At 38.2% G+C, this 13,684-nt stretch overlaps 1 protein-coding gene across 2 annotated transcripts; it reads left to right on the plus strand.

The window, feature by feature from the left end:
* Positions 1-1,448: 1,448 nt before the first annotated feature.
* Positions 1,449-13,388, plus strand: arl5a (ADP-ribosylation factor-like 5A). Of its 2 annotated transcripts, XR_003750822.1 has the most exons (7): positions 1,449-3,841; positions 6,338-6,398; positions 6,942-7,089; positions 10,792-10,875; positions 12,572-12,723; positions 12,848-12,983; positions 13,067-13,388. XR_003750822.1 is itself a non-coding variant. In XM_028991946.1 (6 exons), the coding sequence occupies exons 1-6, from the start codon at positions 3,796-3,798 to the stop codon at positions 12,894-12,896; spliced, it is 540 nt and encodes a 179-aa protein (XP_028847779.1). In that variant the 5' UTR covers positions 1,449-3,795; the 3' UTR covers positions 12,897-13,388. The 2 variants fall into 2 exon arrangements, 1 of the variants encoding a protein (XP_028847779.1); XM_028991946.1 differs by having other exon boundaries at positions 12,848-13,388.
* Positions 13,389-13,684: the final 296 nt, after the last annotated feature.

A 13,684-nucleotide genomic window follows, 5' to 3' on the forward strand; every position in this document is an offset into this window, starting at 1 on the left:
CTGTTGATGTTGCCTTCCAGCATCCATCCTTTTAGCAGGCTGGACGGTTTTTCGATTGTCTTTTGTTTAGTGCTGGCTTCTGGGCACTGATTCGACAATGGAGGCCATTTCGAGACAGAATCCGACTGTTCTGGTTGACACAGGGACTTAAGGTGACGTGGATTTTTGAGACAACAAACGGTCCTCTCGACCAGGGGTCTGCCTGACCTGGGCTTGTCAAAAATGTCTCCAGTCTTCAAACCTTTTTTTTATCCTCTATACGTGACACTGAGACACATTGAAGGTCAGTGCCTTCAATGCCTCCAGCAATGGATCTGGTCTTCAGCCTCTTTAGTCTCAGGGTGAATTTTAGGCATGTTTGCAGAGGTCTAGTTGCAGTTAATGTGAAGGTCTAGTGTACTGGGGTTCTTTTTATACACACCTGAGACCTAATTGATCCATTATAAGTAAAAGGTGAAGCTCCTGACAACACTTGCGTCCTTGCAAAAATTGACTCAATTGGCTTTACCAAGCTTTGAATATTAGAATACTTTTTAACAGTTTTGTTTTGCACTGAAACATTATTACAATAGCTGTTGGGAATAAAATTAGCTATTTCTTTTGTCAGGGACTGTATAACCCATTAGGCTGGTCATTATGAATTCAGTTCTATTTATGTATATGCTACAATTCCTATACAGTATTTTGTATGTCTTATGCACAGCAAGGCACATGAACTAATGAGCAGGCATAATGTCTTTTTACCTTAATGGTGTGCATGATAAGAATCTTTAAACAAGCATAGAGGATAGTTCTTTATGTTTAGACCATTAAGAACCTATTTAGAAAAACCTGTTTGGGTTAAGGCATTTTTCTTGCTTGTGGACAGCAGCTCTCTGCCTTTCTTCGTAATACTTTAAAATAGTTCAGCCTGCATATTCAGTATACTACAAATAAAGTAATTTCCTGGCCCACTAACTCTCCCAGGTCAATGCACCTGGAGTTTCAGAGCTTAGTGTAGTACTGACACACACAATCCAGTTAATTTTGCTAAGGTTCCTACTAATGTTCTAAGAAATCTTTGCATGGATCCAAATTAGATGCATCATATTCCTTGGTTTCTGGGACTGCTGTCTAAGCATGCTTCTTTATACTGCGAAGCTTTAGGGGCAGGTTACAGATCTTTGAAATTTGTTAGAATTCTCTGTCCACACATTAGTAGTAATTTACCTAATTCAAGGTACAACCTTTGTTATAAGGGGGCAGAAACTCACTGGACATGCCTTATGGTGGAGGAAGGTTACACTCTTACTGCATCACAGGTAGGCAAGTGAAATTGTCATTGTGATATATTGCAGCACAGCACACGGTGACACAACGAAATGTGTCGTCTGCTTTTAACCAGTCACCCTTGGTGAGCAGTGGGCAGCCATGACAGGTACCGTGTGTGAACTGCCATGGTGCCACTGAGTTACCACTGAGCAAAGTAGCGTCCCCACACACTGCTCCTTGGGCACCTTTCATGGCTGCCCATGGCTGGATTAAAAGCAGAGGACAAGTTTCGTTGTGTGCAGTGTTTCACAGTGACAATCACATTATTTTCACATGGTCTGAACAAATTTTTCTACTTTTGTATTAATCAGTAAGAATTTTAGTCGATAATTACAATAATTACATATATTTGTTTAATCAAATTGCTGATAAGAGACAACAAGATGCTAGTCAGGTAAAACCATAATGCATCTGTGTGGACGTTTTTTATTTTTTGGTCTACTGGTCTAATCAGCTGATAATCCCCCAAAAATTCCTCAACAACATTTGCAACTTTTGCTAACTGTTACATCACAATTCAAAAGCCAGACAATGTTGTATCAAATTACATTATATTTTGACTTCATAGATCGTGTTTCATGGAACTATGTTTGCCTGTGGCATTTTCTTCTGAACCAGAACTCAAACACTGTATTTGGACAGGTGCAGGATGCAGTTTGAGTTAAGTGTCCTTACAGTACTACGACTGTCATGATGGTCCATGTTTTCATATCACTGTCTAGCACCCTTTTCTACTGGAGCATCGTCTACATGGTTTATTGTTTTATTATGGCTGTCTAACTTCAAAGCAATATTCCACCAAAAAACAGAGCTGTTATTTCTGTCCTAGATTGAGTATTTCATGCAATATCATTACAATGTTGTGCTGAAGAATTATTGTACAGTTCACATGGAAAAGCACTTGTTTGTTAAGGGAGTGGCACTGCTAAACAAATATTTATGAAATGAATGCTGAATTATATGAATAAGTTCATTGTGGTCAATATTCTAGGGAATAATGTTTTTCTTTAAAACTGTTTAAAGTAGCAAAGTCCAACTAGGACTGTCCAACAGAAAAAGTCTGAATGTGTTGACTGTGTTTTGGGTTATGTGTGGAGTATATTTATTATATCTTTGAATTATGGTTATAGATTGTTTTTAAAAAGTTTACTGTATAACCAGTGAACACTAGTGATACATGCATGAAGAAGTTATGGTTCTGTACAGATGTCTGCCCTGTAAATTGATATTTTGTTGTATCACAAGTAATTATGTTTTTTTTATTATTATTATTTTATAGTACAGCTATGCCTTAATTATAATCCTTATGTTCTAGTCCTGTTTTATAAATCTGTATAAAGAAGACCTCAGATATCATGGATAATAGGTAATATTGCAATTAGGACTGAATTTGATTGTTGCACTTGCTAACATGTACTTTCAAATAACGAATCACACTGTCTCTCCACAAACTGACCTGTTTTGAGCCAAGACTGAACTGAACAGTAAAACTGCAAAACTGCAGATGAAAAATTATATCAGTTACTATGCAAATATGGACAGTGCTGCATGCTAATGTATGGTATTCCTTTGCCATATAGCATCTTAAATTGAGTTTCAATGAGCCATAAACAGAGAACATACCGACTCCGACATACTGTATGTTTTCACCTTTACTGCACCGTCATTTATCTTTAACAAACGATGAACACGATTTCGTTTAGCACAAGTGAGCAGTTCTTTGGCTGATGATGTTATTTGGTGTATCAACAGTGAACAGTGAGGCAATCCGTGTTTGACAGATCGCTGCTCAGCCACATCTGTTAATCGGTAAAAGGCCGTTTACAGAGCCTGCCCGTGTAATATCTCCTACCGAATTCGATTTTCTCATCCTTCGAATCACAGGACCCCCTCAAAAAACAGCAGCGCTTAAAGGGAAGACGGTCTGTTGCCAGATTTAATAAAAACAAAAACATGTAACCCCCTTAACTTGGGGAGAACGTGCTTAACATGTTAAGAGTGATGTTAAATGTTCAACTGAAACAATGCGCCATGCTACCGCAAGTGCAATGGAACACATACTATATTACTGAAATAAGCAAAAAGGAATTAACATTAACAGTGAGTGAATATTTCAACGTGACTGACATTAATGTAAAAAAACGAATTATAAATGGTGGATATGGCAACCTTGTTGTTTACACTGCGCATGCGTGAACTGCGGCAGAGCCTCTCCAGCAGTCAGAGTGGCTGTGAGGGAATTAGTCAACGCGAAATTAAAGGCCCTTCTCTTCCGCCAAAATACACTGCGTCTGAAATGGTGTCGGCTAAACTTTCACCAGTTTCTTAAGAAGCTCGGCGATGTCTGCTGCGCTTACTTCGTTGCCCCGTGTCGTGTTTAAACATGTACTGACTGGTTTCTCGGTAGCTGGCTGTAGCCCGAGCTAACCAGCTAGCCGACTGCTCTTCCCTCATTTCTCCCTCCAAACGCCCTTTTTATTAGCAATGGGAATTATTTTTACCAAGTTATTGAGGCTTTTTAATCACCAAGGTAAGAATATTACCATGTTGGTTTATTTGGGTGTCTGGGTGTAGCTGTCAGTAATTTAGATGTCCAGTAACTTCATCTTCAGCTGCATAGCTAGCAAAGCAGCTATTATAGGAATTCAAATATTCTGTTGTTAGTCATGTAGTTGTAATGTATGTTACCGTCATCTAAAGCAGAAATATTGTGATTGTATCTCCACCAGCCAGTGTCCCAATGGTGAACAATGTATTTGTGTCTAAAGGTGTATTTGTGGCTGACATTTGCCTTTTTGATCGGTAAAATGTCTTGTTCTGAGATACTGAGTTTAGGTGACTCGGACATTCTTATTTTTCGCGTCTACCTGAATAGTGTCGTTGATGCATGGAAAAAGCCCTTCCGTAGTGTTGCATCCGAACAATACAGTAGGACTGTATACAGTCAGCAAGTCCGGTGATGATATCGATTTCAGTTTTGCAATGCACTGAAATAAATATGCCTATTTGGATACATGCACTGTATATGCATGATTTTCTAATTATGTTAAAGTTGGTCTGCTACAGGATGCCAAATGCAAATCCAGATAAAAAAACGCATTTGTCAGATTTGTCAATGTGATTTTTGTATTGTGGTTAGCTGTTGAAATCTGTAGTATTTGTTAAATGGCTATGGTCAATACAGATTTTGAATAAAGTGAACAGAGTGTGATAGAATTTATTTTCATATATATATTTCATTGTTATTTGTGCTGTTTGTGATCTGGATGTCCAGACTGCTTTTCTTGTTTCCCCTGCTCCTGGTGTTCATGTGACACATCATCTTATCCATTATGGATGTAGGGACATTCTTGGGTTACGTAGTGGAGCAGTTGCTCTCTGTGTCCTGTTGTCTTCCTTTGGGATTGGCTTTTGGTTGCAGCTGCACTGCAATGGAGAGAGTACCTGCTGATGTCAAGTGACCTTAAGTGCACCCCTTTCTATAATTTACTAAGATATTTTCAAAATATGAATAAGAACCACAAAATGATATATGCATATCTGTGCATTCTTTTGAACACTGAACATTACTGATTGAATTGAATTTGTTTTGTGAATAATCCTTGTAAAGATATGATCTATAGGGCGAAGCAGTCATTTAAGCCATATTGCCTTCCTGTGGTATGTTGTGCTGATTCCATGTAATCCTCTGCTACGTGACATGAATTGAAACCAGTCTGTGCAGTTTGTGGTGGGAGAGTGTGACACCTGTTGACTAATCATCTTCCATAAAAACCCTGACGTTTGTGCTGGATACTGTAGTCTCTCATCTGTGAATTATGTCATTATTCGGAGAATGACCATTGTAACAAACACAATTTCAGGAGAGTAATTTTATGTACTACTGTTACTTATAATAAAATTGGAATGATTACATCAGCTAAATAATGGACAACAGCTTCCATAAGTTTTATCCCAATGGGAACCAGATGTTCAAGAATAAAGGAAAATTGGCAATTTGTTAAATAAATACGTAGGCATTTTAATGAATCAATGAAAAGACATACCTGTTATTACTTTCTATGAACACATCTGTATGCTTTGCAAGAGAGGAAAATCCTATAAAAGTATATATATTTTTTTTAATCCTTTATGAAAAGGGTTCTCACCTTTGTCTTTCAACATTTAGCTGCTTCAAATAAAGTACCACTTGAATTGAAGGTGAACATTTTCAAGCACATGTAAATATTTTAATTGCTTTATTGCCACAATCGCATTACTGAATCACTTAATCAGATTATATTGTCAGTGTAAACACTATGCAGAATTGGCCTGGCTCCAATTAGCAAACATGAGGCAGAGGAAATTTTAAAAAGTAAATAAAAGTTTATCTATTTTAATACAATGGTGTCTTATCAACAGGCTTGTTCTTCTCATTGTTCTCTTTGTTTTTGGCAAGATCTGTCTGAAAGACTCCATAGTCTTAAGACTGACTCTGATCTCTGGGCTGGTATCATCTATCTCATGATGCCTGATTGCTACTAAATCTTCACAGCCTTTAATGAAAGGACTTTGTAACCATCACTGTCAGCAGTTTCATTTGATTTTCAAAAAGTCTGTATATTGCAGGACACAATATGTCATGATTGTCAGAATCTCACAGTAACGTACAATATGATATCATCATGATATGTCATCTGTAATAGCGGTAATAATTCTAAACCAGTGATTCTGCTGATATGTTTCTGTATCTGAAGGAGAAAATTGAACTTTAATAAGGGGAATAACATCATAAAACTGTTATTCTACAAAACGAACTGGAAAAAAGGATTCAATTAAACCCTTGACTTCCTGATACTTTATATCAGCATGCTGATTACTAGAAGAAGATTCTCAACTTATTTTGCTTTGTCCCAGGATTAGCTCACATATTTTTCACACACACACATACACACACACACATTTGTATAACTTCAAGTGTGTTTTTTTGCAGAGAAAGGTCATTGGGAACGTTACTACGTAATGTCTTCTTTGTTATGTGTTTCAGAGCATAAGGTCATAATTGTTGGCTTGGACAATGCAGGGAAGACGACCATACTGTATCAGTTGTAAGTGTTGTAATATGCTTTTAACTAGGGATGCACCAATTGATCAGCTGTGGTGGCCTAGCGGGTGAGGAAGTGGACTCGTAACCGAAGGGTTGCTGGTTCAAATCCCGAACCGACAAGGTGCCACTGAGGTCCCCATAATCAAGGTACCATCCACACATACTTTTTCCCGGGAGCATATCATGGCTGCCCACTGCTTACTTGGGATGATGGGTTAAACGTAGAAGACACATTTCGTTTTGTGCGCAGTGTGCTGTGCATGACAATGACAAAAACATCACATGGAAAGTGAGCAGACAGATTGGAGATTTTATTTGTATTTGCTGTTCTCAAAAAGTAATTTCGTAACAGCAAAAATTGGTATTTGCCTGTCACGCTCATGAACGGAAACTGGAATCAGCCAGGAAAATTGCAATTGGTGCATCCCTAATTTTAACAAACAATTGAATTGTTTGTTTTTAATTGTTTGTTATTGGATCCATACTTATTTGTGTAAATAATGTCAGTGTTAAAGTAATGTATAATTGTGTTATTGTGCTTTAGCTCAATGAATGAGGTGGTGCACACATCTCCCACAATAGGCAGCAATGTGGAGGAGATAGTGGTGAACAACACACATTTCCTTATGTGGGACATCGGTGGCCAGGAGTCTCTGCGCTCTTCATGGAACACCTATTACACCAACACAGAGGTGAGGTGGGGGGAATGTAATGGGCATAATCAAGATGAACAGTTGTACAATGTTGTGCCCACAGTGGACAAACCAAAACAGCAGCATCTCTGCCCCTCTTCAAACCCCTCCAAGCTTATCAGATAGTCTGTAATGTCTGTAATGAGTGGGCGCTTAACCTTCCCTTTGGATCCCTGTAAAATCTGCTTCTGGAATTTTGACATGATTGCAACCCATTACAACAGAATTGTGTTGAATTATTTGGGTTTGTAGTCGAGTTTTGTATCATCTGGCTGGGCACAATTTAGATATTGCTGTATGTTTAAAATTAGGGCTGCAACTAATGATTATTTTAATAACCGATTAATCTGTCGATTATTTTTTTTTATTAATCGTAGAATTGGATAAAAAAAACAAAAAATAAGAAAAGCATTCATTTCCAACCCTTTATTCAAAAACAGAACTAAAATCTTTGGAAAGTGCACAAACATGAGCTGTTATAATAATAATAAAATAAAATAAAAATGGACTAACACAAAAAATACACATGTATGCTTTACATCTGCCAAATACATACTTTTTTTTAAATAAAGTGCCACCTGAGCTGCCACTGCGGGCAGTGGTGGCCTAGTGGTTAAGGAAGCGGCCCCGTAATCAGAAGGTTGCCGGTTCGATTCCCGATCCGCCAAGGTGCCACTGAGGTGCCACTGAGCAAAGCACCGTCCCCACACACTGCTCCCCGGGCGCCTGTCACGGCTGCCCACTGCTCACTCAGGGTGATGGGTTAAATGCAGAGGACAAATTTCACTGTGTGCACCGTGTGCTGTGCTGCTGTGTATCACATGTGACAATCACTTCACTTTTTTTTTTTTTTTTTTTAGAACGATAAATAATTTATAAAAAAATAAAGAACAATACAAATCAGAAAATTTAATAGGATTTGTTTGAATGTCAGAACTTGTTCTCTACACTACACTGCAGATGCACACACTCGCAGACGCACACATTCACAAACTCTCACACTGACACACAGACAGTGTGAGATCAATGTAGTAAGTGCAAGGTTCATTTATACGCCACATTTAAATACATCTTAAATCAAGATAAATCTGAAAAAACACCTCAAAATTAAGTGATCGTTTACTTAAAACAAGCAAAATTATCTGCCAATGGGGTAAGAAAACTAATCTCAATGAGATATAATCTCAAACAAAAGTTTTAAGCATCACTTAATTTTCTCATGCCATTTTTTTTTGTCTAGTAATCTTTTTATATATTATGACTGGAAACGAGACAAAATTACTAGGTAAGAAAAACTTTTTTGCAGTGTAGCTAAACATGACAACAGATTGAAAACTGAATGGTCCAAAAAAGGCTAGTGAATAAAAACACGTCTTTAGTCTTTTAATGCAAAGTAACTATACCACTTTACTACTGTTATTAACGCGCTAACGCTAACTTGTCATGCTTGTCAAGCTGGATAACGAGTAAACACCAGGACCAGGGACATTACGTTCCTCACTTCAAAACGGAACAAAAGTAGGATTCTGTAGTGACTTCCCCTGCTGCTGAACTCCCTTCCTCCTCATCAAACACGCGTTTCAGGTGCTGGATCATTGCCGTGGTGTTCCCGTGCCATGCCATGTTGTATCTGTCCTCTACCTCCACTCGTTTTTTTTTTTGTTTTTTTTTTTGCTCCACGCTGTCTATGAGGCGCCAAACTCTGCTAGCATCTGTGAGAGAGAGAGAGAGACCGAGTGTGTTCACTCCACTCCGCGTTTTTTTTTTATAATCAAATGTCTCCGCGTCGCGCGACACAACAAATCAATTAGGAAATTCGTTGCCAATTCTTTTAGTAATTGATTTTTATCAATTTAATCAATTCGTTGTTCCAGCCCTATTTAAAATGTATTTATAATACCTGTGTTTTTTGGGAGCTGCCCCTAATACTGCTAGGGTTTGAGAGGTCTATATACGTTCACTCAATGACATAATTTTGACAGACATTATGGGTGCTAATCAAGGGTGTGTCAAGATCTCTATACATAAATAAATAAGTTTTAAATACTAAAGGACCACCAGCATTTTTGTTTGTTGGCTCTCCACTGCTTTTTTGCCACAGTGTGACATGTTTAAACTCTGCTTAATTATACTTAATATACAAACATGAATCATCACTCACTGTATGTCTGTGTGTGCAGAATGTTTATTTTTACATAAAAGTATTTTTCACATGCCACGTGTGGTTCGAGTGAAACATGTTTGTTCTGCAAGTCACGCATATGTCCTAGGTGGCGTTTGTTCTGGGAGGCGTTGGTTAAGCGGGGTACCACTGTACAATTCAGTTAAGTTACAATTCAGTGAAAGTGACATCCCTGGCAGTCTCTGGCTTCATCTCACAGGAGACTAGGCTGGCAAACAACAACAAACCAACTTCATTCAACAAATCATCAGCTAACTTAGCTAACATGCAACTGTTTTGCTGCTGATAATTGAAATGATTCAAAGGAATCAAAGTTATTTATGCAAGATATTTCACAATTTCTGAATCACTTGAGTGATGTGATTCAGAGCTCTAGACTAACTTTTTGCACTAATGCACCTAACCAATTTTTTTTTCGACGTTATCACATTTAATGATGCATGGTTACCACTCCACCTTTTTAAATCACTGCGCATTTAGGTAATATTGACTTGAAAATGCTTAAATATCAATATCAAAAATTTGATACAAATATCAAATATCTGTTTAACATAAAAATTTGAAGCACAACTCTACAAGAATGGTAACTTACTGAAAATGTGCTAAAAGTGCTTCACTGAGCTGAAATTAAGATTAGATAAATTAATTAAAAATAAAAAAGTGCAGTTTTTTTAAGGGCTTGATCTTGATTATCATCTTGGCCTGATGGTTTGTTTGCTGATGTCTGTTGCTGAAAGGCAGCAGGGAGAGGGGAAGCTTGGCTAGTACATTTACCGCTGCATGTAATGTGTTTTATTAATGCACTGTGCCTTTTCAGTGTTTTTCATTTTACTCCGGCTTGGGCGGTAAATCCGCAGTCAGGTGATTCATTTTGATTTGCACTAGAATGGAAGCTGAGGCGATCAAATTTACGCTAGTCTGAGTTGTGGAAAAAACTTTGACCGGAAAAAAGTATAAATGATTCGTTACGCGCTGAAGCATATTGTTACAGTCATGTTGGCTGACATCTGCCGCCACAGTAAAGGGGTTTTCATGCCTTTAAAAAGCTGTGCTCACGCCCAATCAGAGGCAGGCACAGATCGTGTTTGTTGTGTGAACCACATTGAGCTAGTTGTGCCATTAAAAATTAGGTTGAATTATGTTGGGGGTCTGGATCTGATTATTGGGGGGACCCCCCCTAACCCCCTGGAACTTACACCCCTGGTGCTATGGGAAGGCTGAGGGAGGAGTATTCAGGTATTCAGTTGGTTTCAGTCTACTAGCTCTTATCAGTCCAGCAAGTAAACTGTGCTTTTATTAATGATTGGTCAAATTCACAGTATGGCCAGACAAATTGCTGTACGACTCGAAAAATGTCTAAATGTTTTTTCATGACCAGATTATTGCACACCAGTCATAAAGACTTCCTCTTAAACAAGTAAAAACTTGTTCTTGAAAATTGGTAATATTGTAGTTTGTACGGTCAAGAATTGGTTATTTATATCAACGAACTACATCTGTATTTTTTTTTTCTCCTGTAGTTTGTGATCGTAGTGGTTGACAGTACAGACAGAGAGAGGATCTCTGTGACAAGAGAAGAGCTCTACAGGATGCTTGCACATGAGGTAAGGGTTTATGGAAGGGTGCTGCTGGATGGTGCACCCCAGAAAGCATTGTTGCAATTTAGTAACTACTATGTTGTGATGTGATGTTATTATTTATTTATTTATTTATAACTGTGGTGTTTGTTTGTTTATTTATTTATTTGTTTGTTTTATTTTTTTATTTCTGTTTTTATGCCCAACACGTGTCATAACTTCATAAATCTATAGTGCTGGCAGTTTTTTGTATTAGATTATAGATGATCTTTTAGAACCCTGGGCACTCAATTCCATGTTTGTATTCTGCTTGCGCCTGTTTTCAGAAAAAAGACACACTGATTCCATTTACATTTATGGCATTTACCAGACGCCCTATAATCAGAGCGACTTACAATCAGTAGTTACAGGGACAGTCCGCCCCTGGAGCAACTTAGTGTTAAGTGTCTTGCTCAGGGACACAATGGTAGTAAGTGGGATTTGAACCTGGGTCTTCTGGTTCATAGGCGAGTGTGTTATCCACTAGGCTGCTACTACCACTACAGTAGATTTTTCCATTTTTTTCATATAAAACTCACTTTAAAACAGTAACACATTCACCCACACACATTTGCATTGACTGAAAGTTCATTAAATCACTGAGTTGCAGGTTTCTCACTAAATGCTGTCATGCAATGCTTTAGTGTTGTTATCAAAGATTGTACTTGCAAGCAGCAGGAGGTAATGAATGCTGCCAGAATTCCATTTATTATGCAGTTTTATTAGTAGCACAAATATGCGTGAAGGAAGCCCATGATGCAACAAATGTGTAATCGCTTCTAAAAATGAGAAAGTCTTGAAAGTATTTTATTTGCTTGTCTCATTTATTAGGTGATTTATTGTTGGAATAAAAGCATAAAAGTGCATAAAAAATGCATAAAAGTGTGAATTAGGCTTGAATGATATATATTGGAATCAAACCACAATCATGAATTTATAAATCGCAATGGCTGCGATTATTTTTCAACTCCAGACTCTGCTTCATTGGTTAGACATTCAGTGAGCGAGAGACTGGAGCGTTGGTTACCCGCTGTGGCATTGGGGGAGGCAGGCAACATTCTGTCTGTCCGAGGGGTCATGCAGCAGAGAAAACATAGTTCAGGCAGTAAAAGTTGTCATTTTCGTGGTAAGCTGCTTTCATTTCAAACATGCATTGTGTCTGCCAGAAGGTTTGCATTTCCTAAACTCCTGGTATGACTATAATGTCATGCTGTAGATCTCTGGATGCTCAGAAACTGATAACATCAACTTTTCCTCCATTCTCGCTTTGTGTTTTTTAAATGTGCAGACTGATCACTAGCCCATGCTCACCAATCAGAAGCATTTTATTTTAAATCCACACCCACTTAAACGCAAGCTAGGATTCTCACTCTTAACTCGTGGTATGCTACCAACCATGACCTTCCAGTTTTGAGTACAGTACATTGGAGAAACGTTAAAAACATCTATTGCATTTTGAACATGAAGATTTCAGAAGACAAATACACATTCACATAATTACATTTTGTTGTCATTTCAGTGTTGATGCATACTGTGATATACATTTTAAAGTGGTAACTGACGATCTCTACAGCAGATTGTATCGGCTTAATGAAGGATGTACTTGTTCTGACCTTAATTTGTTCTGACCTTAAGTACATTTCAGGAGATTTACTTATTAATTTGCTTTGCTTTTTTATTGCAGGACTTGAAAAAGGCTGGCTTGTTGATATTTGCTAATAAGCAGGATGTAAAAGGTTGCATGTCAGTGTCTGAGATTTCCACAAACCTACAGCTCACGTCAATCAAGGACCACCAATGGCACATTCAGGCCTGCTGTGCACTCACCGGAGAGGGGTACGTTTTAAGTTGTCTCTAAAGATAAATGCAAAAATGTGACTAGTTGGCATTCTGTGTAGCCTGATCCAGTCAGTCTCCAAGCTTTTTTGTTATAACCCTCTTAATTTTTTTTTTTGTCCAGACTGTGCCAGGGTCTTGAATGGATGATGTCACGACTAAGAGTAAGATGACCTTCGACCCCAGTGTCTAGTGGGGTCTCTCTTTCACCTCCAGTTGGTCACAAAGGGGAAAATAACCCAGTGATGTCATCCGGACTTGTAATTTTGCTATTTATTTTACTGATCACTGCTCTGACTAAGAACCATTGGGGTTTAGAACAGACGGAATCTTTCTTCCCCAGACTTTCAGGTACATCAGAATGAAAAAACAAGAGAAACCTAAACCCAGTTTTTTCCCCTGCACTGCTAGAAAAGTAACAACAACAACAAAATCAAAGGGAGTGCTTGGACTAATAGGACTCTTCTGGCTGAGTGTGACCCTTTTTGGAGTGGCCTTGCTTTCCAGTCAGACTGACTGATATTGTTGCCTGTGTGTACAGTCGAGTTTTTGTCTCATGCCTCAGAGCATTTCTACCGCAGAAGGCAGATGAGCTGAATGGAAAGAACCCATTCCCACTGTTCATATGAACTACATGGAAATAAAGGGTTTTTAATCTCTCCTGAGTTGTTACTGACTGTGTTTGTGTTCATGGGGGAGGAGGGGGGTAGACTAAGAGGTTAAAAAAGCCAGATGAGTTGGATAATCATGAGCTGGATGCCCTGAAATGCATAGGGAATAGTTTGTTGTGTTCAATGTATACTGCCCATTGTCACTTTTCAATGTAACTTGTGTTTCTTATGCTATGGAGGGCTATTCTAGATGTTTTGATGATGGTACCACAAGAGGGCACTAGTTTAATCTTGGATGAGGATGGTAACATGAAGCCAGACTCTTATGAAAACTTTGTATGATGATGCCA

This window comes from Denticeps clupeoides, chromosome 9 (genome assembly GCF_900700375.1).
Source record: "Denticeps clupeoides chromosome 9, fDenClu1.1, whole genome shotgun sequence".
NCBI lineage: Eukaryota > Metazoa > Chordata > Actinopteri > Clupeiformes > Denticipitidae > Denticeps > Denticeps clupeoides.